General features: G+C 39.6%; 1 protein-coding gene across 3 annotated transcripts in view; it reads left to right on the top strand.

The window, feature by feature from the left end:
• Positions 1 to 27,890, top strand: part of SLC2A13 (solute carrier family 2 member 13) — a 163,154-nt gene that overhangs the window by 27,158 nt on the left and 108,106 nt on the right. For all 3 annotated transcript variants that reach the window (XM_084506749.1, XM_084506750.1, XM_084506748.1), the window contains exons 2-3: positions 3,321 to 3,480; positions 9,438 to 9,646. In XM_084506749.1, the coding sequence (XP_084362875.1) occupies positions 3,321 to 3,480; positions 9,438 to 9,646 (369 nt within the window). The remainder of the gene's footprint in view (positions 1 to 3,320; positions 3,481 to 9,437; positions 9,647 to 27,890) is intronic.

Raw genomic sequence — 27,890 nt, 5'->3', positions numbered from 1 at the left:
TGTTTTGAACCTGTAGGTTTTGGGAAACCCAGCAGAGGCAGTAAGGTCAGAGAACAAGGCAAGGCAGCAACGGTGTGAAGAGTGTCACGGGGAGAAAGCTGATGTGGAAGCTGCAGAATCACAGAATCGTGCTGGTTGGAGATCATACACCCACAAAGATGGTTAAAGAGTAATAAAGCATAGGCTCCTAGGATGGTTTGGGTTGGAACGGACCTTTAAAGCCCTCCTAGTTCCAACCTGCTGCCATGGGCTGGGACACCTTGCCCTAGACGAGCAAGGTCCTGGGCCAGCTGCACCAGATGATCTCCAAAATTTCCTGTCAACCTAAACAATTCTATGCGATTCTGAGCTACTACTCTTAACTCCATAGGTTTTTCTAAGAAATCACGTGCTGTTCATTGCAGGTTTGAAAAGAAATCCTTACAACTGTTGTGTTAATGCCAGCTGCATACCTGCACTCCCTGGGTAGCTTGTGACTGGCCTGCTGCGTGTGTGCGGGCTCCCCTCTTCCCTGCTAAGTCCTGTAGCCATTAACTTTCTGGCGAGATCACAGCAGAAACAGTGAACCTGCTGCTCTCAGCTCTTGTTCAAGACACTTCACAAAGGTGTTTTAAACTTTGCACGACCCTTATGTTACAGCAACAGGCTTTAGGTTTTCAGTAAATGGTGAGTGTTGCCCACAGCTATCAGTGGTTCCAGCAGTGGTTCCAGTGGCTCCAAGGCTGATGGCGTGCTCCAGCTCTGGCCCTAGCTGTTGGTGCTCTGTTCAGTGGCATGGCTCTGCTTTTGGGATGCCTCAGAAGCAGATTTGGCTGGCGTAATTTGAACAAGATTTCTCTGCAGATCCAGTGTAAAATCAACCATCAGAAAGAACTGAATGGACTAAAATGCCCCTCAAGTATGAGTGTGTAAAAGGTAGCTTTTTTACAGGTTATCTATTCTTCTTGATTGTGCATGTCCCTCTAGCTACTTTCCAGTAAAATCCGTGTACAGACCTTGCCATCGTTACCTCTTGAAGTAGCTTCACTGGAGGGTTATTTCAGAAGTAGCCTTCTTGGGAATGGTGTTATTTTTCTAAAGCTTTTAATGATACCCATATTTGCAAGCCATGGGGAGGGTGAATACTCAGGACTGACTTCCAGTAGCTTCCAAGAGAAAGATGTAAGGCCGGTTTTCTTCTTGTCCCTTGAAAGAGGGAAGCAGAACAATATTTCTCTCCCCAGTCCATATTGCAAGACCAAATCCTGTTTCTGTACCTGCAGGCTCCTTGTTGGCAGAACTTGGTCTCCCACATCATTCCTGCTGCTCTGAATTCAATCACCTTTCATTTCCGTGTCACTCTCGTAGTCAGCGGGGAAGGTGGTTATGGCCCATCTGATTAAATAGCCACTGGCAGGCAAAGTGTTTTCTTTCCAGCTTTGAGGCATTGTGGCTTTTCAGTGAGGATTGCTCTGAGTAGAGTAGTGGAGAGAAAAATATAAATGGACTCAAAAAAAAAAAAATCCAACCAAACAACCAAAAAACTGAAACCCTCCAGAGATATCAGACATCTCTAGTCCATGAATTGTCAAACCTGGTGATTACTGGAAACCCATTTAGCTTGCTGCTTGGTGCTTCTTCTACTGCCGAGCCTTTCCTAGGTCTCTGTGGCTGGTCCTTGGTTGATGGTTTTTGTTTTGAGAAAGCAGATGTACTCCTACGCTTTCCTGTAATGGCATTTCCATTATATGTGTGCTATCTCCATTGCTGCAATTGTAATTAGTGAAAACACTGATGTGAAAGATGCAAGAGAAACATCCCTAATGGTGAGGCGTCTTTGAAAATTTGCTTCTATATCGCAAGAGGCCATCTGAATGCTTTTCTCTGTGGTACCTTCTGGTTCACTTTGAAAAAAGGTTGAATAAATTTTTAATGTTTTTTTTTTTTTTTCTTTTTTTTTTTTTCTTCTGACATTTTATGTGTTTTTTTTGTTGTTGTATGTGGGTTGCTGAGTCAATAGCAGCAGGAGGCACCGGTGTGTCCCAGGAGCTCTGCCGGGAAGTGGGCTATCGCACGGAGCGGCTGCTGCAAGCATCTCCCTATCAGAACAAAAAATCTTCTGATGCTGTTTTATTATTAAACAATTTGTATTCCTCGCTCGAGCTCTGGGAGGCTCCAGCAGCTCTGTCAGGCTAACCTTGTTGCTGCAGGGGGTTTTGTGCTCTTAGTCTGGTGAGCCAGCTGGGCAGTGGGCGCCTGCTTAACCCTCCGCCAAGTATTTACGCCACGAGGCTTTTCTGCCACTGTGTGTGGTGGAAACCATCCCTGTGCTTCAGGAACCTGTGCACCCAGTGAGGCGACCCCAGCTTGTGGGGTGGCGTTGGCCTGTGCTGGTGGAGGCGGTGGGGCTGCCTCGGGGAGGATGAGCGAGGGGAAGTGTTGTCCCCACTGCTGGTCAGGTTGCGTTCACTCTACTGAGGTGGTATCTCAAGTGGCTTCAGGAGAAATGGGCTTCTGAGTGCATGCCGCCAACATATTTCCATTTTTTTACCAAAAAAATGTTATATATATATAGTTGGATGTCGCTCTTGGTTCTTCTAATGAAAAAGGAATACAAACTTCCTTTAAATGAGCATGAATTTGTTGGTGGATATGGCACCCATCGTGTGCTGTGCTCAGCTCAGCTCTTTATACGTCACCGGACATCTGTTCTTACGGCTCGTGTATGCATGCGTGTGTTTGTCTTCCACGTGGGCATTTCTGTCTTTGGCACAAGTGGCTCATTCAGAGCCAGCCCTACATTCACAAAAATTATTGCCAATATCAAGACAGAAGAAAAGGCATCCGTGCTTTAGCTTCAGTCCTTGCCTCCTTATGGTGGTAGAACTTTTAGTATGGTGTTTGGGGTAGTTTTAAACTCCAGAAAAGTCCAGAAATAATCGATTCTGTGTAGCAATAACAGAGCTGAGAACTCTTTGCGTCTTTTGATGTAAAACCTTTATCTAGCCACTTTCTGTTAAATATGCTTACTGGGATCATAGCTTCTCGTTATCTCAAAACTGTAAATATATTTATGTATTTTATTTAACTTCAGTGTACACACAGTGTGAATTAGTGACTTATTCCTTGCATTGTTGCGTTAATCCTTGAACTTGGGATGCAGTCACTAGCAGCCAGTGTGTGTGCCCATTTGCTCTGGATTTTCTTCTGGAGTTCATTAGGTGTATTTTCTTCCTTGTCATCTTCTGGAACCTGGACAATCCCAATCTTAGTATTTCACGACAAAAAAGGATGTAATATCTCTTTCAGTTTCATAAATGCAATTTGCTTTATTCTTGTAGGTGTAGCATCTATGACAGTGCCCGTGTACATCGCAGAAGTTGCTCCACCACACTTAAGAGGCAGATTAGTCACCATTAACACTCTGTTCATCACCGGAGGGCAGTTTTTCGCAAGTGTCGTGGACGGACTCTTCAGCTACCTCGCGAAGGACGGATGGAGGTTTGTGCGTCTTCATTGCTAAAAGGAAAACAGGCATAGTTATGATTTGGGCAAGGCTAGGTAAATAATTGAAGGAACGTTTAGTGGTTGACAGCTATCGTAATTTGTGTTAGTTAAATAGAGTTCACATAAAAACTGGTAAAACTGCATACTGAAATGGGACTTGAATAATTAACTTTTGCTAAATGATGTACAACGGTAAGCTTTCACTTAAGCTTAACATTCACAGTATGTTTAGGTTTTCTGACTTAACTAAACTCTAAAATGGATGAGCAATAAATATGCATCAACAAGCTTGTATGATTGTCATGATGTTTATAAAAGTAGCTCGCCTTTTGCATTTAGAATAATTACATCCTGATTTTTCAAAAGGCAAATTTCCAGTGATTGTGGTGCTGCGTGCACAAAACAGAGGTGTAGACTGAATATTCTTAACTTGAGCAGTAGCAATCTAATGAGAAATGGAGTGACAGATACTGTAGTATACCTTTATAGTTAAAAGTTTGGGTTATATAGAATAATAGGAATCTCTTTTACTCTACTTTCTGGATGTGTTCTTTGTATAGACATTGCTCAGTGATTCTGGACTGCACCTACCTTCTTTCTGCTGGTGTGTCATTTGAGTGATTAGACATTTCTGTGGCTCAGTATTTTACTTGCAGTGCTGATGTGAAAAAATCATTAAGAGAACTGTGTGGGAGGAATAACTTATACTACACATTCCAGCTTCTGGAAACTTGTGCTTAATTATGTGTGCTGTTCTCTTGAAAGTCTCTTGGGAAAGAGGTGCATGTTGCTGTAAGGTCTTCAATTTCTGTTTGCTACAGCCTGGAATTGTTTTGCTATTTGAAAATCGTAATTTGAATGATCCTCCAACCTTCAAAAAGCTTGCAAATTAAATATTATTATTTTCACTGGCTTCTGATGGAGCTGAATAAGGAGAAATCCTTAGGTGGACTCATGTTTGTTGTTGAAGTTATGAACAATTCATCAGGGACTTGGTATTCAGAAGTGCTTAGAAGCTGATCTTTCTGTAGTATGTAAAGAAATATGCATTAAAACAAAAGTAATGTTTCATGATGAATCTACAGGTTAGTCTGTGTATGTCTGAAGATTAAAGAAGTTTGAGGAGTTTGCTTTTTGTCCATACAATTGCTTCCTTTGCCTCTTATGTAAAAAGATGCCATATTTTGACCTGAAGAAAAAAAAAAGTCACTTCATGCTGATTTTATTTAATATAGTCAATTCTAGTTCTGCTTTTTGCTTTCTGAAAATGCATTGTATACTCTAGCTGAAATGGAAATAGCATTTCACATTTTCACTTGACGCTTCTGATGACCTTTTTATTGCTATGCATCTGCATGCTTCCACAGACCACGTGTCCGGTTATGGAGGATTGAGAAACAGCCTTCACTGAAAGAAACGTTTTATAGGATTGTTAGTAGTTGTCCTAGTTTTATAGGATGGTTAATCCCTTATTGCAACTAATGAAATACAGTCAGTTTTTAGAAAGGGTAATCATGATATGCACTAATGCATGTCCAAGTAAAATAAACTGAAGTATTTGACCCCCAATGCCAATTGTCCCAGTTGTTGTGTTGTTATTTTAAATTCACTTTTAGCTTAACTAATTTGCTAACATAGGTCCCTGTGCATGGAGCTGGGTGTTGACAAATGGACAGGAAAGATATTTACTTAGAAATGGAGCTCTGGGTCACTGTTACTGTTACAAATGTCTGTGTGCTTTCTCTTTGGGCAGATTTTTGGGGGTTTTGTTTACCTCACGGGTTAGGGTTTTAGCAGGGGAAAGCTTTTGTGGATGTATCTGTGTTTTTTTCCCTTCAGTGGGCTGATACATATGAGATAGGGATGTGTCTGAAATCCGTATGTTTCAGTAAATGCCACCATATTGGAAGAAAAATCCATGTAAACACAGTATCCAACAAGTATTGATCTTATTGGAGCTGTTCAGATAAATTAAAATCTGCTAGCCTGAATTTTTCATCTAGAAAAGAGGGAGTTGTGTGCGAGGCCAGTGGTGAAGGGGAAGGAAATGTTACAGCTTTCAAGGTAGTAGAAATAAATTGTGGAAAGCTAAGAATGGATCTACTGTGCATTCTGAATCATAGAAAAAAATGCGTTGGAAGGTACTCCAGGGTCTCAAGGCTAATTTACAGCTCTTCAAGCAGGGTTAGCATCAAAGTTAAATCAGGTTGGATTAATTTACTCAGGTCTTTGTCCAGCTGATTTTTGAAAATCTCCACAGGTAGCCATTTCCACTTCTCAGGACAACTCACTGATGTTCGATCACTCTTACTGTGAAGAATTGTTTTTCCTCAGCTTTGATCTGAATTTTTCTTGTTGCAATGTGTGATTATTGGCTCTTGGCCTTCCACAGTGTACATCTGAGAAGTGTCTGTCTTCATCTCCTCCATGAGCTCCTTTTCACGTGTGAAAGATGCAATTACATCCCCCCTCGATTTTCTCTTCTCTGAGCAGCACAGACTAGGTTCCCTCAGCCTCTTTTCTCGTGTGTTCCTGTTGCTTTTTCATCTTATTGATCCTTTGCTGAGCTATCCCTGGTTTGTAGCTCACTCTCATGTTGGTGGTCCCAGTCTTCTGCATGTGGCGTGGTGCTTTGAGTAATGAGGAGTAATTGTTTTTGCAGCCTGCTGGCTCACACTGGATATCTTTTGCTAATGCAATAACGCTGTGTCTTATGTACATGCCAAGCACTGTTCTGCAGGACTGAGCCGAGCTAAATGAGGTGAAACTGTTGAAGATGCTTTGGGCAGAAGCTGAGGCTGGGCTCATGGTGAGGTATGCAGGGATGCTCAGCTGCAGTGCTGGAGCTGTTGTTTGGGGATTGCTTATTCTTCTGTCCTCAGCTAGTTTACTGCAACCTGAGGCTGAGCAGAGAAGTGTACAGATGGTCTGTCACCTGGAAAGAGTGGCCAACGTGCACATGGCGAGACATCCCAGATGTTCACTCCTGAGTCATCCCGTAGAAGAAGGAAAATTACAGCAATTATCGTAGCTGTTAGTGACTGAATGGCTGTGCATTGGAGTGCAGCAAAAACCAAGAAGGAACTTTACTTCTGGTTGGTCTTGGAAATGCAGGATATTAAATTAAAAACAAACAAAAGAAAACAAATATTTAACCTGACTCTTATGTCAGGTTAGCTTTATAAACCTTGGTAATGCCATCTTAATAGTATTGCAGCAGTATGTCTCGGAAGGAGAAATGCTACAGCAGCCTTATTAAATTTCATGCTGGATTTTTTCAGGTCTGCTAGACATCTGGCTTCGAATGCAAAGTCTTGTACTCTGTATAGAAAAGAACTATATTAGATTTCTGAAGGCTGGCTCACTGCATGTAATGTCCAAAATTGCCTGCTTTTACTCTAAATTGGTTATATCAAAGTTGCTTGATCTGAAAATTGCAATGACTCGTGAACTTGCAGTGGATGTATGCTCTTAACTGAACATTTTCCTCCTGCCCTGCTCCTTGTACTCCACTTTGACCAGAAACATGTCAATTGGAAACTGACTGTAGTGACTGAGCTCTTTGCTCATCTTTTCTATCTTGTTTGTGATAAACAATCCAATAGAGTCCAACTGGTAGTTTTAACAGGCTAGATCTAGCTTTCACGAGCCTCCATTGAATTTATTTTTTTTTCCTTCCTAAGATGATTGCAGGTACCCAACTGCTTAATTTTGGAGGTTCTGCTGCACTTAAGGGAGTGAAGGGCTTTGGAGGAACAGAAATGGGGTGATTTGAGTGTAAAGGACTATATCTGTTTACTTAGATGTACCAAGAGATCTTCTTGCTTGCAGTTTGGCAGAATGCAGCAATTGTGCTTTTAATTTCTATGGCTTTGGTCTCCCTGTCATTTGAAATAGAAGAGGCTTTCTGAATGGCACACTAATACAGATATTGAATATACTGTTTGTTGAGTTCCAGCGGTGTATATATTAAAGGGATTCTGTATACAGCTTCCAAAAAACTGTTTGTGGAGAGGGAGGAGCAAAGGAAGAAATGAGGACATTGATGAATGAGAACATTAGTGAATGAGGGATGAGAACATTAGTGACACTTGTTAGATATGGTGGCTGACGACTGCTTAACTAATAGTCCTTCCACAAGCTTTGCATTTTGAATTTATTTTCTTTTTCCTGTTTTCATTTAAAAAAAAAAAAAAACAAAAACAAAAACTAACAATGAACTGTATCATTTTTAAAATGCTAGAAAATGAATGACTTGTTTACAGTTTTATTTCCAGACCAAGATGTACTGGTATGACCTTTGGAAATTTTTGCCCAGTTTAGGACAAACTTGAGGGCTTGGCTTGGGGATGGGAAGGCTGGCCTTACATGCACGTTATCCAGGGATGGCCATATTCTTTACATTGCGTTTTGTGTGTTTGTCTGTTTTTTTTTGTTTGTTTGTTTGTTTGTTTTTTCTCCCCATTCTCCATTTTTTCTGCCCTGTTATATTACTCATGGTTTTCTTTGTTAGATCTGCAAATATTATTCTAAGAAAGTCTTTTTCCATTTTCACCCAAAATGCATTTGGACTTGTTAAATATGGCTCATGTGGCTCATTGTCCCAAAACTAGGTTTTTCTTAATGGTTGTGTTCTCCTACTCTGTTGACAATCTCACTGCATAGCAAGCTTATGAAGACATCCATGGGAGAGAATTCAGAACCATTGGTGTGAAAACGTGTACTGAGGATAAAAGAGGAGCTAGAGGAGAGCTTTGCTAATCCCCCTCATTTCCTGATTGATCTCAAGGTGTGAACTTATTTATGAGTACAAGCTGCCCCAATATTCAGTCTGAGGGCTGGTTTCTGGAGGTGCTGTACTGGTTGGAACAACTGATGTGAAACCTGTGTCATTTGCAATAATGCGCAGGTGACACCAGCTCCATTTAAGGACTTTAATGGAAGCCAAAATAATGTGTCTAGCACAAATGGTTTATCAGATGTAGGGAAAAAGATTTAAAAAGCGGAACAAAATTACATGGTATTCCGTAATTCTTGTTATTGAAGGAATACAAAAATGTGAAGTGGGTGGATCAGAACCACCCATGAAAGATGGGGGTATGCTCATCTTCCACAGCCTTTCGCCCTGCTTTAGTCTGAGCAAACTGTGGTGTCTCTGGGTGTTGTCATAGGTGTCAGTGCTGGCTCCTGGAAGCGCAGCTCTCCTGCCAGAGGTAATTCTCTGCTGAACAGAGAACTGGCATTAATGCTGTCTGTAGTAAAATCCCTCTGGGCACCTAAAATGCTGTTTTGATTTAAAACAACAGTGCGGCTGCCTGAAGATTTAGGAGAGAGATCTGAAAGATCTAGTGTAAATGGATGCAGTGCTGGTTAAATGAACTTTTTTCAGTGTTTCTGTCTCCAGTCAGAAACAGGCATCTCCTTACACAAGAGGCTTATTCCCTGGCAATGCGTATCTGTATACACGTACTTACTGATCAAATTAAGCATTTAGGGCTGGCTGGTTTGGAGTTTATCATTTTTTATACGTCTGTAAAACAATTAGCAGGATTTCAGTCTCATTTTTGTCATCAGCAGCACCCAGCTGTTCTCTCTGTCTTTGCTTTCTTATTCTGTTATTCTTTTCTTATATTTTCATAAAAGGGTTTATCAGTTTTGAAACCACTGGAATGTTTGAGTTTTTATTTAGCCTGATTGAATGTCCTCTGAAGCAGTGGCTGTTGGGTCAGAGACAGCAGAACATTCAGCCCGTCCTGAGACACACTGGAACCGAAAGCGAAGGTCTTGTTTTCTACAGTACTGGAAGAATAGGATTCATGCCTGCTTAATTTCTGGCAATAAAGAATATGAAGGGAGGAGGTTTGGTCTTGAGCTCGTCTACGCAAGTCTTCTCGTAGCACGCTGCTGTAGCCAAATATGATAAGTTTGTTTTTTTGTTTATTTATTTCCAGGTACATGCTGGGGCTTTCAGCCGTGCCAGCAGTTATACAGTTTTTTGGTTTCCTGTTTCTTCCTGAAAGTCCCCGATGGTTGATACAGAAAGGCCAGACTCAGAGAGCACGGAGGATTCTGTCTCAGATGCGCGGCAACCAGGCAATCGATGAGGAGTATGACAGCATCAAAAACAACATTGAAGAAGAAGAAAAAGAAGTTGGAGCAGGTATGCTGAATGCTTGTTCGCATCTCTGTGTATCAGTGAGGAGCTAAAAATCAGACAAAATGGTCAAGCTGTAGACTGTGAGAACTGGATTGTTTGCTTTTCTTGACAATAATGCTTTTATTTGAAATATTTCATATACTGGTAATTTCTGAGGTGAGCAGATGTTTTTATAGTCCTACAGTTTTAAATTTAGTTCTGATTTTTTTAAACGAGGAAGAAGTAAAGTTGTGTAGGATTCTAAGTTTATACTAGCTACAGCTATGTGAGAATTGCATTCAGAAAATTACTCAGTTTAAGAGTGCACATCTTGAAGAGTGGAAATAAAATGAAGTTTGGTTTCTTTCCTCAGTGGAAAAGACCAAACAGCCATTAGGGAGATCAGAAGGCATTTTACATTTATTCACATTACTCATTTATCCAGAGTTTATATTCTGGCTGATGATAATTCCAGGTAAGCAGACTTTGGAAAGATTTACAAACCTAGTCATGTAATATAGAAATCATTTTTCAGTGAAGGCAACTTCTGAAGTCTTTTAGGTCTGCCCAAGAGAACGAAGCATCTAAATCAAATACTTTTGCACTGTTTTTGGATTCTTATGCCATAATTGCTCAGAACTTTCTGTGTACTTCAGTATGTATTTGTGAAGCAAGACTACCATTCCATTGACTATTTTTATTTGTTGTCTACTAAATATTTTTTCTTTGCTATGTTCTGGAACTGTTAGGGTAGGAATCTTAAGTCTGTGAAGTAAGACTTGCCTTAGTTCTTGCTTCCTTAAATGTTGATAGCATGGTTCTGTAACTTCTCAGAGATAGCGGAAAGAAAAATGCAAGTTATTTTACAGCTGTAGGAATTGAGATTTGACATCTGATAGTACCTAATGTCATTGCCTCATTGTAAGCTCTAAGGCCAAACTCAGTAAATGAATACTTGCTTATCTGGAAAAAGTTATTTGGTGCATTCTAGTGACAAGATTTTTAAAGTATTCATCACTGATTTGAAGTAAAGCTGGATTTTTCTCCCATTATGTTTTTGAAGCTTTTGGATGCTTTTTTTTTTTTTAATTATTATTATTTTATTATTTTCTTTTTATTTTTGAATCTTCATCGGGGAAAAAAAGTAAGTTTCTTGAAGTCAATTTGATGAAGAGCTTTAGTGTATTTTCATAGAACAGGTTGGGTCCTGTTCCAAGGTTCTTGGTCATAGTAGTCATTGGGCTGTTTGGTTCCAGGGAGAGCCATTTAATGTCTGGTATTAAAGTTTTTTCTGCATTGTAGAAATAAAAGGAGCAGGTGTTTGACCCATTCTGTTCTGTATTTGTAGTGCTTGGGCTACACAGTGTGGCATTCATATTCTCTCTCTCTCCTCATTCTGCTGTTTCACTATTTGCAAATTAAATATATTTTTGTTGTAAGACTGCAGTAGGACTGACTCCAGCTCAGTTATTAAATCAGTCCTCAGTACAGCCATAACTTGGACTGGCACACTAGATATGAGGCTTTCTGGTCTCTTGATTCTTTTCCAAAACACATTGTCTTGCTGGAGTTTAGATAAGTCAAGCACATTCCCATGGAAAAGCTTGATTACAGAGAAATCAGCATTTTCATTGTAGGCAATCCAGAGCTTCATCATCAAATGGCATTAAAAAGTGAGGGTAATTATGAGTATGTGCTGTCCCACTTGTTATAAATGCTTAGGAAATAGACATATTAGATAGTTAAGGTCACTCTTGATTTTGATAATAACTTGATTGTAATTGCACTTCATCCCATTTCAGCCATAGTCTTCATTTTTGTCAAAAGGTATGTTGTATGTCAGCATCAAGACATAGGTTGCTATTGTTACCTGTCTGTGACTTCCACGTGGTATTTACAAGCAGTGTTAAATTGTAATTAATTTAATTTCTTGAGGCATTACCTGGTTAGTCAGTATTGAATTTGGTATGTGTGGTACAGGAGTACCACAATGTGTGGTACACGTTGCTGTTCAACGTGGAATATGTGCAATTCAACAAAATACAACTTTGTAGATCAAAAATCATCCTGCTTACTTTTAGGTAATAGAGTCTGTTCCTTTCTGTCACTTTCTCTCTTGAAAAAGAACAGATTTTCATTAACTGATACATAAACATCTTTGCCAGTTCGTCAGGGCATCACTTTCTAATTGAAAACAAGCCTGTGTTTGACTCCTTCTCTACAAGGGAGGAACAGAATGCAACCAAAACATATTGTCCAGTCCCACACTAAAAACTGTAAAGCCTTTTATAACTGTTTCATCAGCTATTCTTGTCACTGAAATAATGAATCACAGGGGAGCCTCGTCTGTGTTGCTTAAGCTACTTCTCAAAAGGTTTAGTTTTAATGTCTGTCATAATACCAGAGTTTTTCATTGCAGTTTCCATATGGTCATCAAGCAGCTTCTGTAAAAAGGAAAAATGTCTTGAGCAACCACTTTGGTTTCAGAAGTCTTTGGTGACGATACTGCTTAGCAGTTTATATTTTAGCATTTCAGGTTGGTATCAGGAAGAGAATGCATCTTTGTGACACTTTCCCTGTGAGTGGTTATGCAAAGGCATTGCATTTGCACAAGACAAGTTGAACCTTGGTCAAGTCCAATTGATCAGCATATTTAAATACCTTCTCAGATGTCAGGACTGTAGTGCAAGAGAGGGCTCAGGCGTGATTCTTCCCTCCTAATCCTAGATGTTTAACAGATGTCCAACATTCAAAGAAAATCATGGAAAAGTATCAATTTGTATTACCTTTTTTTGGATGAAAGCACCTGTAAATTGCTTGTTTTTTCCACACGCCCCACTTGTGTCAGTCTTGACCTGTGATGTGCCAGGATGCCTGGTATTTCACACAAAATCAGTAATGATGAGTATAGTACTAACTTAACATCCTGACAAAATAAATATCATTTGCATTAAGACTAGACTTTTATTTCTGTGTAGATAAAGTGTGTGTAGCCACGGATCATAATTACCCTAGGAGAGCAGTGTAACCTCCCCCAGCCCTATTTAGTCCATATTTCTCAAATTACGGTTGAGACTCTTGACCTTCTCCGCTCAGGTGGACCTTTCCGTTTTATAGTCTGTTTTTAAGCATATAAGAGAGTCAACTTCTGATCGTGAAGATGTTTTTGCATGTTATGCTTTGTAATTCTCTCCATGTAAAAGTTGTGCTGGGCTTAGTGGTGTGTGGAACAGTGCTGCTTCCGTTGAAGTCTACTAAGTGATTTAGAAAATTCATCATTGCACTGTGGTATTGTTTAACCTGCCATTCTGTGTCCGTACCAGAATGTTCTGTAATTCTGTATTATTTTTTTTGAGACCAAGAACAATGTATTCATACCACTCTTACCCTTTTACTCCTGCAGTATTCACTTGCTTTACTTCTTTACTGAATTTGCCATCGGATCAGTGAGTCAGTCTCCTTTTTTAGGTTTTGTATTTCCCTGCAGGAGATAAATGTGTTGTCATATAAAGGAAAAATCACCTCATTACCATTAGTTTTCAGCTTATACCTTTATCCAGTTAACTGTCAGTTAAAATAGGATGTTATCAGGGAAGAGAGCTGTCCCCTCAGTTCTTCCTGGCTACAGTATATTTATATTTCTTTCAACTTTCCTTCGTAAATAATATTTTAACTTGTCAGTATTTCTGCCTATGGCTTTGGCTGCAATCATTTGACACTTGTCTCTCTAGGGAGATACTGGAAGCTTTCATTATTTTCAGTCTTAATCGTAATATTCTCCTTGCTTCTGGGAGTCCTTTTTATCCTATGCAATTGTCTGACATGCCTGGAATTCAAAAGGATATAGACATGCTTATTGTTATTGGATGTCAGCTAGAATCTATTTAATGAAAGTTGGTAATGCTGTGATGCTCTAGTAGGGTTCTGCAGAGCTCTGAACCATTCCAGCTCTAGGGACGCCAATCCTTATTTAAAATGAATCCCTCATTCGTGGGAACGAGTGGCTGCTGTTACCTGTAACCAAGAAATTAGGTGGAAGTCTTTCAGGCAAAAGGAATAAAAGAGTTCAGCCAAGGACATGTCCAAGAAGACCCCAAATCCCATATGGTTGATCGTCATATCAGCCAGAAATTCTTGCTTGTGACAATGCCAATGCAAGGGTCAGATCTGGGTTGGTTTTGCCTTTAGATTTCGTGGGGAGTATGGCCAGCTCGTGAGGTACTAGAAAGGAATGGCCTCGTTCCATTCTCTTATTTTAACTGGTTGAGCAGCAGAATTATTTCCTTGTCTGTTCTTTTAAGAACAGAAATTCTTCTTGTGTGGGGGCACGTCTTCACTGGAATTTGTTTTGTTTTTACTTGAAGCCATAAAAACAATCTCCTGGCTAATTTAAAATTTAGATAATGCAGGCAAGTAAAACATGGAGACATTTGATCTCGTGAAAGTACACTAACTCAATTCAGGGTATGATCAGATAATGAGGAAAAGCCTTCTACAGAAATCACCAAGGAATATTGAAAGTATGAATTACTGTACTAAACAATTGATAAAGACAGATAAAAAGCTTTTCTGGTTCCCCTTTTATCCTTAAAGCCTTTTAAAAGGCTGGCTAATTCTCAGAAGTATGACCTTTGAAAAATCTATAAAGTCTATATGAGTCTATAAAAAAAAAAAAACAACACTTTTTTTTTCCTGCCATACCTAGAAATGTAGTACTATATGTTAAAAATAATAGTTCATTTCTGGTAAGTTAGAGCTCTGTTCATCCCTTCAGGTTGCGGATGTAGCCAAGAGTTTGTGAATTCCTGTGTGCTTTGAGGGACCCCTACAGAGTTTATACCTGGCAGGACGTTTGGAGTTGACCTTGCTTGAGTGGCTCGTAGCCAAAACCAATCCCTTCGTCCATCAATGTGCAATGGGTTTTCAATGTGCCTACATAAATTAAACAGTTACCTGGAAATGGGCATTAATTGCCTCTGAAGTTAAGCTATTTTAGGGTAGACTGCTCAGGTGGACATAGTGGAACAAATTCTTTACCTGAGGTTCAAGCAGATTTTGTATAGCAGAGTCCTAAAGGGAAGGGAAAAATGGAACTGCATGAAACTGCACGAAAGCTTAGAGAACCATTATAAGGGAAGAGGGTTGTTGTTCTGTGTTTTTTTTTTTTTTTTTTTTTTTTTTTTTTTTTTTTCCCCATTTCAGATTCATTCTGAAGTTTCTGGAAGTAAAATTAACTTTCCATTGGCAGCGTTGTTATCTTCGTATTAGTCTGGGGGTTCTGAAGCTTACAGAAAATCAAAGCTGGAAGTCTAAAAACTGAGAAATCTTCCTTTTCATCTCTGTAGTTGAAAAATATATTTGCACCTAATTATTTTGTTTTAGGCCAAATGACATTATTCACAGATTAAAGCTGAATTTGCAGATGTTTAGGTGGTATTAACTGCTGCTCTTCATCTCAGGTAGCCTGTGGGCCTGGGAGTCTGAAAGCAGATCTGGGTGCTGCTCCAAATCCGAGTGCCTCGCTGGACACAGCTGCTCCCTGGGTTTTGCTTAGGAACTGTTTAGGAACAGGTTTAGGATCAGGTATTTTGTTTAGAAACAGGAACAGTTTTTGTTAGGAACTGGGGCTTTGGAAGAAGTAGTGCTTAGCTGTATAATTTGACTGGTTATTAAAAGTTTGCTTTATAATAGAATAAACTTCAAACAACATTTGTGACTGCATGCACAGCAGTTCCTCCCCTGTTGGTGCAGGTGAAACACACAAAAGCAGGGTGGCGCGGGGTAAGTTTTATTTTAATGAAGCTGCATGGAAAGATTCCTGGAGGAAGTGAACTCAGAAGATTTGGGGAGAACATTCTTGGTCAGTAAAAAGAAAAATGGGTGTGCACTGAATGGGTGATAGTAAAGGAACAAAGCAATCAGAAAATACTAGAAATAATAATAATAATAAAATAAAGAAAGAAAGAGAGATGTGGAGGTGCTGGTTATTGTACTGCTGGATGGAAAGCCTGTTCATAAGAGTACTAAGGCTGGTTTCTTACCCAGTACAGAAATGTGAGAAAAACTAAATGGTGGGAGACACCTATAAGCTGTCTGTAAGACACAGGTTGGGCTTTTCAGTCTGAGGAAGTGAGGCGGGCCAGAGAAAGAAGCCTGTAGTGGTGAAGGGTGGTGTGGGATGTTAATGATGGATAGGATGAATGGGCGGCACACGTGTTTGTAAAGGAAAGTTACGACACTTGGCTCAAGGCTTAAGGCTCCTGGCAATGCACCAGCCGTGCCACCCATGGCCTCCCAATAACATCACCTTCATCTTTGGACTGGATGGAAAATAACTGATGGAGGAGTGCTGGAGCTATCAGCTGAACATGGGGAGCCATCAGGCTGCTGGGCACGCCAGCTTTGCCAGAAACAGGAAGCATCGTGTCAGATTCCCTGGGTATACTTCCATGAGGGATGGGCACACACCATGCTAAGAGCAGAATTCAAGAGCTCACTTAATTTAAAAAATAAAATTAAATGTATGTATATATTCACCGTTTCCCTGCTGGATCCAGCATCTGGTCTGAATCCGCACTTCTGAGCTGGATGCTCCAGCTTGAGCTGCGTGTTTATGTGCGTCAGGGATTTGGACAAAATACACAGAGTTGTGTGAAATTGTTAATGGGCGTAGTGGAAAACTTGTTTTTAGGCTGCTAAGGAATAATTATAACACTTCACTAAGCTTAGTGATATGATTAATTATGTAGCTCTTAGAGCAGGGTCTGTAACAGAATTTGGAGACAATCTTGTAGCTTCTCTGCTCCCTGACCTTGTCAAGATGAGTGGAAGCTCTAAAATGGATTTAATGGTTTTAATAACAACACAACCATGTGAATACCACAAACAAGTAGCTGAGCAAAGTTAAACTGTTGATGCCATTTTAGCCTTTTCAGTGTGATCATTACAATCACTAAAAATTATTACTAATATTAAAATTGCTTTTCAGTGTGGTAGGAACCAAGAAGGTGCAGGGCTGACTCTTCCTCCACTGCTGCCACTGAGGTGAAGGGTTTGGTGCAAGGGTGGAATTTGGTACCCCTCATTGAATGTCAGCAACTCTTCAACAGCAGTAGCTTTTCTTAGGGTCTGTGGACCCTAACATGAATGCAGTGTTTGCACAACCTGTTGAAACTGAAGTCCTTTGTTAATAGGAAGAAGCCATTGGGGAGCAAAAAGGGTTTAAAACTGTTTGACTCCATTCCTTTTATGTAACTCCATATCATACTTATCTAATCTTTATTCTCTTTGGACACCTTCACCAAAACATTGTCTGTGATTTTGTCCAATGCTAATCTCTGCCTGGCTTTTTATCACAACAGCATTTTGTTGGGTTGTTTTTTTTGGGTTATTTTGGGGGATTTTTTTAAAATCTCTTCTGTTTTCAAGATCCTTTATTCTGCTCTTCTTCCTGAGGGGTTTGATTCAAAGTAAGCACCTATCCTTCCATGTCTCCTGATAGTTAATACAAAATATTCATGCAGTGAGCATTTTGGTAAATCTTGTCAACCAATTTGAAGTCTATCATGACTGTCATGCTGCAATGTGGTGTGGGTTGTGTTTCCTTTGACTGAAGATGGATTAAAAAAAAAAAAAAAAAGAATAGCTTAAAGTAGTTGGCTGTTGTGTTGCTGCTGTGACTCCCAGGCTATGCATTTTGAGTTCTCCCTTAAATAATTTTGAGCTTTCCCTATGTCCAGAAGGCAAGCTGCTGGAATTTTGTCCTTCTGAAAATGCATGAAAAATGATACAGTGCTTCTATGCTGATTATTTGATCAGAATATAGATTTAGATCCAGTGTTTTTACCCAGTAAATAAAAAGAAGCTTCTCCTTTTATTTTATGAGCCAATTCGGAGCCATCGGTGTGTCAGCCTTGACTCAGAAGCAAGGTGCTGGGAAGGAAGGAGCAGGATTCCTCTCTGCATTATTTCATTCCTGAATAGGAAGGGGGAGCACCACCTTCTTCTTTTGTCACCTGGATGAATGAGGCCGTGGGCTTACTCTTTTCATGGGCTGTTTTTTGGCAGTAAAGCGCTTTCTAGGAAGCGTATTGTGCTACTGGAGCCTTTTGTGTGCCAAGATATTGTTGGCCTCCTGGAAAATGTCAGCGCAGATTAGGGGGTTTTGTATATGGTTGAAGCGCGTGTGTCTGGTAACTAATGCAGCGTGAATAATTCACAATGAATAATTTGTCTAATTAATTTAGACTTCCTTTCTGCTTGTCAGTTGTCTGTGGGGAAACTGCAGTTTCCTGAGACATATTTGTTTGGGAAGTGTTACAGTGCTTTGGAATTTTTCTGTGTGAAGCTGTAACAAATGCAGTGAATACTTAACATTTTCAGTATAAACTCTTTGGAGATTGTGTTTTTGACAAATATTAAGCTGTGTTTCAGTCATGTTCTAGAAATGCCTTTACAAAGAAAACTCTAAATTGCTCAATTACCAAACCGAAATTTCTTAGAAGAATCAGCAAGACTGTGATTTCCTCTTCCCTGTGTTTTCAGGTTTCTGTTTTGTTAAAAAAAAAACACAACCAAACCCAGTTCCTTGGGGAACTTTCCTGCTCTGGCACTCTGAAATGAAGAATGGTCTCCAGAAGTCATTAGCACTCCTTTAGCACTCTCTTTTTTTTCCAGGAAACCACTGTCCTGGTAAATTTCTCTCCCTCGGTCCTCTGAGGAAAGGGTCATCCCAGTGCTCTAGAAGTCATCAAATTGTGTGCGTTCTTTTCCACCGAACATTCAGAGATAGACGCTGCATTTCTGTGTAATGGTCATTTTCAACTTTTTTGTCCTGATTCTGGACACACTTCTGTATTTCTGTTTCTGTAGAATAAGAAATAATGTTTTCAAAAACAATATAGTTCCATGTCTAAGTATACTCAAATATTTGCCAAAAGTCATACGGAAAATGTTTTTATCTAGTCAATCTAAGTGATCTGACCATGCAGCTGTAGTGATCGATGAATGAAGAAATCATTTTTCCTAATATTGTGAGTTTCTTTGGTTACAGAATACGTTTAAGTGTCTTAGAAAAATGTCTCCTTTTCCCTGCCATGCTTAGCGTGCATCCAATTCACCCATACAGAGTCAATTTTAGGCTAATATTTCACATCATCAAACCTAGTACGTTATTATTTTTCCCCTCTCCTGTTGCAATTCTTGTAGAACTGCTAACAGAATGCCAAAAGTTCAAGTAGCTGGATTGCTTGTAATTACTTCTCTATGTTTAACTGAACATGCTGCATGTTTATTCTGTCCTTTAATAATGAAACAGGCATTTTTGCTGTAAAACAGGGTAGCCTGGACCCGCCGGCAGCTCTGCTGGTGGCAGCCACATGGTTTCTGTGGGGCTGTGTTGGTGTCCCCAGTCCCATGGGAATTGGGGTGTGAGGGCTTCCAGGCACTTCTTTGCTCTGACACCTTGCAGAACACTTCTTCGGGGCAGAAAGAAGGTTGTAGGTCTTTGTTTTGGTACTTAAACTGCATGAATATATGCATACACACATAAATATACACACATGTATTTTCAGAGTGCTGAAAACCTTTCATTTCTGTCTGCGTTCTCCATGGCATCAGTGGTTATAAAGAGGACAAAAATAGTTTTCTTCAGTGTGTTTTGACCTGTTTGCCATCGTTTATTGAAAATGGAGAAGTTTAATTGCAAATATTGAATCTAATGGTGTGCAACTGCTCTAAGCATCAAATTATTATTGAAGCAGAAGTCATCTAAAGCATACTTGAAATTCGATTGAAGAACATAAATAATTCTAAAAAAAATCTGTCCTTTTGTGATGATATGCAGTGGATTGCACTAGTTTGATTTCATTTATATATAAATGCATAAATATATTATAAAACACAAAATACATGCAATTTTCATTGCAGTTGAGGTGGATCTCACTTAAGAGAGTGCAAGTATGGCTATAGATGGATAAATTATAATACCTTCTGTAGTGTATGATATGGAAAGTAGCCTACTGGCTCCGAGCCAGTAGACCTCCTTTTTAGTTAAAGCAAATATACGTTTCTATGGCAATAAAATCAAATTTAAAATGTAGGTGGTTCTGACTGTTGCTAGTCTAAAATGAAGGTGGCAGTTGCAGAATAGTTCATTCCGTAGCCAAAAGAAAATAATATTTCTATTAAAGAAAAATTGATCTAAATTGCCCCATACTTGACTTTAAAAATTTTGGAATTGTAAGCTCTTCCTGGTATTTATTTCTTTCCCCATTAAATTCTCTTTCTTTCTTTTCACTGTCTAGGAAAAATAGGACTCTGCATATAAATGTTATACAAATCTTTTGTTATGTTCAAATAGATTTAAACTTCAGTGGTGATTTGTATTACCTTTTCATCTTTCATGTATGTTGGGACTTTAAATTTTTAATGTTTTGTTAAGTGGTGATTATTTTTAGTGGTACTTGGAGACAAGAGGCTTAAGAGCCTTGGAAAGGAAGATAAATTAAAGCAATATTTACCAAAGAACACCAGATTGGCGGGGTGGGTAGGGGATCACAGGCTGCAAATAAATATAAGAAATGTTTATCCTACTCTAATTGCAGCGCAGGATAACAATGGAAGAGGTCTGAGACACCATTTCATCTCTAGATTGGATTGTTGTGAGCTTTACATGCCTAAAACCCCGCTGAAGCACATTCCCAGAGGAATGATCCATTGTGGAATATCCAAATACCACCTATTCATAAACAAGTGACCTCAAATTAATCATCCTGCCCCCATCCGTCATAGCTGGTGTCCTTCAAGCTGTTTGGTTGTTTGGTCTCCAGGTCTTCTGAAAATCGGTAGGACAGACTATAGGAGTCTGAGGATTGCATAGCTGTGGGGTGATTTCTTTTTCTCTTTATTTTTTATATATATTTTTTTAATAAAGGAGTATGGGCACCTTATTTCATGTGTAAGATGATGTTTGAAGTCCAAATTTGCAGTTATTTAAGCATAGTGCGTGCATCCGTAAAAAACAAATGGTATCTTGGTCACTCACACTGATGTGTCGTGGGCCCTAACAGACCCAGACCTTGTCAAACACCAGAAGAAACGTTCACGTGCACTCAGCAGGGTGGGAGCGTGTGGTAAAAACCGGATCCTTCAGTTGATCTTAACATCAGATTTTACGAAATCTTCTTTTGCCACAACAGGCAAGAGTTTCTCAAAGTTATAACCTGAGAATACTTAATGTGTAAATAGCAACTTAAATTTGCAGAGTTTCTGGTATTATCCATGAGGGGCACACTCATTTCCCTCCTTGCAGTAGGTCCTCACGTGGTTGTCCTTGGTAATTCATGTAACTGCGGTTAACTACTCGGTGTCAAAGACAGCGAATGAAATAGAGCAAATAATGTAAATAGTTGAGATATAAGGAAAGGGATTTGGGTTGCTGGGCTGTCAGTGAATCTGCTGGTGTTGGTGCATTAATAGGGAAAAACTGCCCAGCTTTATATAAATCTGTGTATAAATGGAACAAATTATGGATAATGAATAATCTTAGGCGCCTGCAAGTAATATATGTACCCCCGTGCTGCATAATGATAGTGTTTTAAAATATTTATTGACATAAAGTATTAGTTGATGTAAATCCCTGAAATAAACAAAAAGGGACATTTTAAAATATAGCTTAAATTTATTCTATGTTTGAATAAACAACCCAGCAGCATTACAAAGGAGTTAAGGGGTGAGGGTTTTTTTGGTTGTTGTTTAGTTATTTTGAGGCAAATAATTTGTATTTTACCAATTTGGGAAGGTTGCTCAGTTTAGCATTTTGTTTTCAGCCAAGAAACGTTCCCCACCATCTGCAGCCAAATGGTCTTTGGTGCTTTGTATGCCCTGGCTCCACGTACAAACCATCAGCTGCTCCGTGTAGCCCCCCAAAACAGGGCCGGGGGCGGTCATGACATTCTCTGTACAGGTGTGGGCAGACACTTGAACAAGCGAGCTCTGGAAAACCTTCACGGGCCTTTCATGGATGCAGCTGCAGTTTCCTAGACTGTGCAATTTATGGTATGCCAGGAGATATGACATGACAAAAGAACTTTAAAATACGGGCTTCTGATATGCTTTGAGTTTACAGGTTTTTTTCTTCTTATCTGCTGAAACTGGTTTTCAAACTCCACTGAGGGTTATTCTGAAATGTAGTTTTAATAAGCTTGCACTCTTCTGCCCTGCTGATAAACTTTTGTTCCTTTCTTCCCTAACTCTAGTAGAGATAAATTAACCTGAAAAAAATTGTACATGCCTTTTTGTATTTTTGATAGGAACCTCATGAAGGGCTGTCTTCAATTTTAGCATAGCAGTTTCAAAGCAGTTTTCATTTATCATGACTTGGATAATTTAAAACAATCCTCTTTTCCCTCCGTGGCTCTTCTTAAATGCATTAATTTTGTTTGGTGATAAAATTTCCCCTCTATGTTCTTCAACCGCTTGCAAATTTGGATGTTGGTTTATGCTGGTGTCAGTATTAGACCTAATTTTTGTTTACATTTAGAAATAATGAAATTGAGACATTAGTGTTACATTAGACAAATTGTGAGAGATTTCTAATTGTAAAATATAACCATTGCAAGCTACTAATCAATTTTGTGTAAATCCTGCCCAGCATCATACTCAAAGTGTAGTATTTTGTTGCCGTGGTGATGAGCACAGTAGGGTTTTCTACAGGATTCTTTCCAGCAGCTTACGATAATTGAAATGGCTACAGAGAGAAAAAGTATCAGCTCCAGCCTGAGTTGCATCGAGAGTATAAGCCTTCGACGACATAAAACTATTTTTACTCTATGTTACCATTAGGAATGCAGTTGTAGAAATGCATCCCAAACTTTACCTGTGGAGTAAACTTGGATTTAACACTTAGACTAATTCAAGAACATTTAAAATGTACTTGTTCAACTGGAAAAAACAACAACAACAACAACAAAACCCACAACATTGCTAGAGACTTAAAGGATTTAATAATGCAAACTGCAAACCTTTGTCCATTATTGAGAATCTGCATGGTTGTCATTTTTTGTTTGTGCTTTTTTTTTTGTTTGCTTGTTTTTTTGCTTGTTTATTTATTTTCTCTTCAGTGATTTGTTCTTCTGTGTTGATAAAGCAGACAACAAAAGATACATCTTATCAGGGCTGCATATAGTTTTTCTGTGTCTGTAATATTTCTTAGCAAAAATTTGCAAAAAATATCTACTACTGCAGTAACTATATTACTCCTGTGCTAATACATCACAAACTTCTTGTGTGCTTGGTAAAATAACTTAAGTAACTTGTAATTTCCCCCAAACAAGATTTTTTTTTTTTTTAAACACAAACAAACCATCTATTGTTGAACTGTAAAAATTGCAATGTGTTCCTGCACTGCTGGGAAGCACAGCATGGAACTAAACTCCATAAAAGCTCCAGCTTTCATTTCTCATTCAAAGCTCACTTTCTCCTCTTTTCCACCATTTGAAGCATTTTGGGCAGGAGCCTATAAGGTGGACTGAAGATAAAGGCTTCAGTTCCTCTGATAACTTCCCCACTATTAAGATGCTAGTTGCTGGAGAGCTCAAGATCAATTCACTGTTTTACAGAAAGAATAGCTGAGGTGGTCTGACTTAATTTCTGGCAGAACTAAGAACAGACCCAAGGTACCAAGTGCTTTGCCTACAGCATCTTTCTGAGCCACAACACAGTTCCCATGCGGTATGTGCCACCTGTGAAATGCGCGTCTGCCATTTACTATTCAGTTTGTTACTTGGCATCTCCTAGTGATAATAAATCTGCTGCTAGAGGATTATTCTCGTCGCACTTCGTAAAGGTATGTATGGACCCGAGAGGCTGCAAACAGATGGTTGCACTATTTTTTAATTACCAAAATACATGTGTTGGTAACACCAAAAGAACATTCAGCAGTAATATTAGAAGGACATGTAGAAGCAAAGAGAAGCATTTACACATTTGTGGAAGTGAAAGAAGTAAGTTGCCTGTAATTTTGCTTACGTGTTTATTCCTGTAATTCCATTAGTCTCGTCTTGATCCAGCAGACACAAACAGCAAAAAAACAGGAAGAGTAAAGGAAGATCATCAACTTACATGATATTTTACCCAAGTAGTCTTCCAGTTTCTGATCATTTGAGGTTTATCATCCATGAAATTGTCTGATCTCCCCACGCACACTTTTAGTATGTTAAGCATACTTAAACTTTAACTACAGACCGGCCACAGAGTGATTAATCATGGTTTTAATTCTGTTACTTTCTGTTTTACGCTGAGTTTTCTTTCAGCTTTTCAGGAGATGTTCTTGTGCATTTAGATGTGTGGTTTTCAGGTTTACTGTCTGAAGTAGGAAATGCCCTACTACAGAAGGTGTGCAACTCTTGTTCTCAATAACGGTGTTTTCAAAACCCATAATGGAATGAAGTGCAACTATTCCCATTTTGAAGAGAGAAAATGGGATGGATTTTCACCAGAGGAAGTTTTGAAGGATCCTGTGAGGCTTGTGGGGGGATTCATGTCCCACAGCTACCCATGGCAACACTATACCATCCTCAAAATGTTATGCTAAATTACATGAGTACCTATCTGCACCCTGGGGCGAGGGGACAGCAGATGTCAGCCATGGGTGGAACTTTTCAGAAGCTTTAGGCATGAGTATTGACAAAGCTGACTTGGTACTGACACTGCTGTCAAACGTACCAAAATGTGTGGTGCTAAAACAAGCAAGTATTCAGGCTTTTATTCCATAGCTTATCGCATCTTGGTCCTTGAATACATTTCCACTTCCTAAAGGATGATATTCTTTTGTATATCCTTCCTGGAAGGTTGGTTGGAATATTTTGTATGTGTGTAAAATGACGACAAAGTATTGCTGACTTGTACCATTGGATCCCAGTGGATCCTGGATGTGTGTGGGGAGGATTTCTGTGTGGTCTATAGGTATCAAGTAGACAAACACGAAACATTCAGCAAATATGGTGCTGTGAAACAGGGTTTTAGAGATATCTGCTTGAAGCCTGGTGCCTGGCTTGTGCTTTCACCAAGCTTGGAGTAGCATGTTGCTTTTCTTTTGAGCTGTTCAGAAACCTTACGCCGTCAGTGGAGCCTGTTCCTGTGCTCTCATTACACAAGCTGAGCTGCCATGTGCAGACACACAGTATCCCTCTCACAGTCTCTTTAAAAATTAATACAAAGCAACACGAACAAGAAATTTGAAAATGATTACAAAAAAATTGTACCTCCTAGCAAACTAGGGTAGTGCATCCCCAAAGACAGATGTAGACAGGCAATCTATGCACATTACATCTTGACTGGTTCGAAGGTGAAACATCCATTTGTATGAAAAGCTGTCTAGTCAAAACTGTAGCCAAAAATTAAAGCCCTGATGCTTTTTTGAAGTACAGGCCCCCTGAAAAATGAGCTTTGGGCAGTGCTTATTTTCCTAGAGCTTTTAGTTGGTTCATATTTTCTTCATTTTCTTAACCTGCTTTTATTGCTTCTTGAGATCTACCATTGTCTGTTGATTTCCCTAATTCTTGTGGTACCTTCTGGGGATAGATGCTTCTTTCTTCTTCTATTATAATGCTGTTTCAGTAGCAATGGCTAATGAATTGGTATCCACAAGGAATACTTAAGAAAAATTGAACAGAGACTTGATGATTGCAACTACAGGTTTTGCAATACTTGAGGGAAATCAGGATTGAAATTTTGACCATGTTTACTGTTGGTCTATATCTGTCTTGTCAGCCTGCCTTAAATGAATTTTCTCTTATTTTATAGCCTGTTTACTAAAGTTGTCACATCTAGAAAGATACAATGTCTTGCGAGCTAGTCCTTGGAAGAAAATATCCTAAACTTTTCCTATATGTCAGCAAGAAGTTGGGATCATCTCTGGTGATGGATATTTCATACTTTCAGTGATGGTGTTATTCCATCAGGTGGCATTTGCAATAAAACAATTTCCATTAGTGCAGTGCGTCACTTGTGAGCCCGTGGCTCTGTGGTGCATCTCAGCAATGTCCTACCCAGAGCTCATGTACTTTCCAAAGGATCCATTTGGAAGCTTTGTATGTGCTATTTTCATTAAAGTGTCGTGACACTGGAATGAAAAACAAACTTGGGGCTGGTAAAGCCACAGCTGAAGCTTCCCCAGTAATTCTGAGAATCTAAAATATCAGTGAGAACAACTGACTGTGAGAAAGAGCTGTGAGAAAGAAGAAGAAAATTGCTTTCTTACTTGTTAGGATGGTCGTGTTGTAACGATGCTGGTTGTTCTCCCCCCAGATATACATTATTCATAAATTCTGTCCAAACCCCTTGGCCTAACCGTATCCAGAAAGGTTTGTTACTTCTGGGGGCAAACAAGACCAACAGAGGCACGTCTTCAGTGTACCTGGAAGGGTTGGCTGAAACGTTCATTTTGAGTGCCTGTCTGCATACATTTACCCTTTTCTTCAAGTCTTGAAACTGAATATGTCCATTGAATGTAAGAAAGATTCTTTTAAAGTATATTCTATGGATATATTTTCCTCTGTTTTGTATATAAAATGTGAAGCGCATTTTAAGGAGCAACTGAATTATTTGTATAGTTCATTCTGAGAAGTCTTGCATTATTCACTTTACTTTTTCCTTTGATTTCAAACCACTGGCATCACTGCAGTGTTCTCAGAGAAAACACGAACAAGCAAAAATTCATAAACATTTGTTCCGCTCTTATTAACTGAAAAGCCGTTGTCATGCCGTGATTAATTTTGGTTTTCTGCTCTTTGGTATCTACATGTGTTTGAGGCATGTTTTCCAATTGATATCAGACGTGAACAGTCAAAAGTATCACTGTTTCAGCAACAGATTAATGTCAGGTTACCTTTTTAAGTATTTATTTCCATGCATGTAAAGTAAGGGGGAATGTTGGAGACCCAGATGTTACATCTGCATCACGCTGCTCAGGAGCTGAATTACTGAGGTTGTTTTCGGTGTTTTTGACCTAGCACTGCCAAGTCCACCATTAAACCATACCACTAAGCTTTACATCAGCATGTTTTTGAAGGCCTTATTTACTATTTGAATGTTATACAGCTTATTTGTGGAAAAATTACAACTGGTACAGTCTTTGGAGTTGGCCCTTGCGATGAAATGTCATAAGGGCCTATGGGAGCCATAGGCCAAGGACCAACTAATGGGAGTTGGTATCATCAGCAAGTTTGGACATTATAAAGCAAATACCCAGATTTTGGGAGGAACAAAGTGTAAGTAGGGTGTGGTGTTAGGCAGGCTATTAAGAGACCTGACTTTCAGTAAGAAATCAGCTAACAAACACCCAGTGCAGGGATCAGTCCCGTAGAGCTTTGTGGGAAGTTCAGCCTCACCTTGCACAGAGGAGAGGGCTCTCTGGTGTTCGTTTGGTATGCTGCTGATCTGAAATGGTTACATAAAGCTTGATGTCTCTTTCTTAGGTGGAGCTCAGTGTTTTTGCTGTTGGTGTGTCAAACACAGTTGCTTCTGGGAGCTTCTCCTTGCCCAAGGCCTGGGAAGCCGCGTATCACGTCGGTGACATTTCTGATCATTGTTTCTGTCCGCTGAGAGTAGAGAAGCCTCCCACTTCAAATCAGTGTCATGGCAATGCCATCTATCAAGACGTGAATGGCAGAGCGAAATACTGCTCTTCTCAATCACGGGATTGAATTGCTGTCCTTTGCTAGGGAAGGTCACTTGTTTCAAATCTGAATTCCTGTACTGTAGCAGAACGGGGTGACGCCGCTTTAATTTTCTCTATGCTTAGCCTCACAGATTGGTTTGCCAAGTGAATTAGCTGGAAGAATCAATGCAAAAAACGTTCAGCCTCCCTTTCCCTATAAATAGCATCACTTATCACATCTTTTGAGGCTTGCACTTCCCCTGTGAAATCCTGTTTCTCCAAATCTGTGGTGGAGGGTCTGAGTGCCCGTCAGCAGGCTGCAGCAGGGGGTGGCTGGGTGTTCCTGAGGTAAACCCTTCTCCATCAAGCAGCAGAGGACAGGTCCCTGATCCTTGCTTCTTCTCCCTTAGTTCACTGAGAAAGGTGAGTTACAGCCTAGCTTCAGGGTTTCTCACAGGAAACTGTGGGCTATTCTTTAGCAATAAGTAATATTAGACCACTAAGTAATATCAGACCACTTCCATATCTTGCTTTATAGATGATGTAGTGTGTCGTGTTTCTACGAAACGCTCTGTTTGGCCCCCCGGGTGTGACTGTCACCTGGATAGC

This window comes from Aythya ferina (assembly GCF_964211825.1).
Source record: "Aythya ferina genome assembly, chromosome: 1".
Classification (NCBI taxonomy): domain Eukaryota; kingdom Metazoa; phylum Chordata; class Aves; order Anseriformes; family Anatidae; genus Aythya; species Aythya ferina.
Note: the sequence above shows the minus strand (reverse complement) of the source record. Positions and strands in the feature narration are given on the sequence as shown.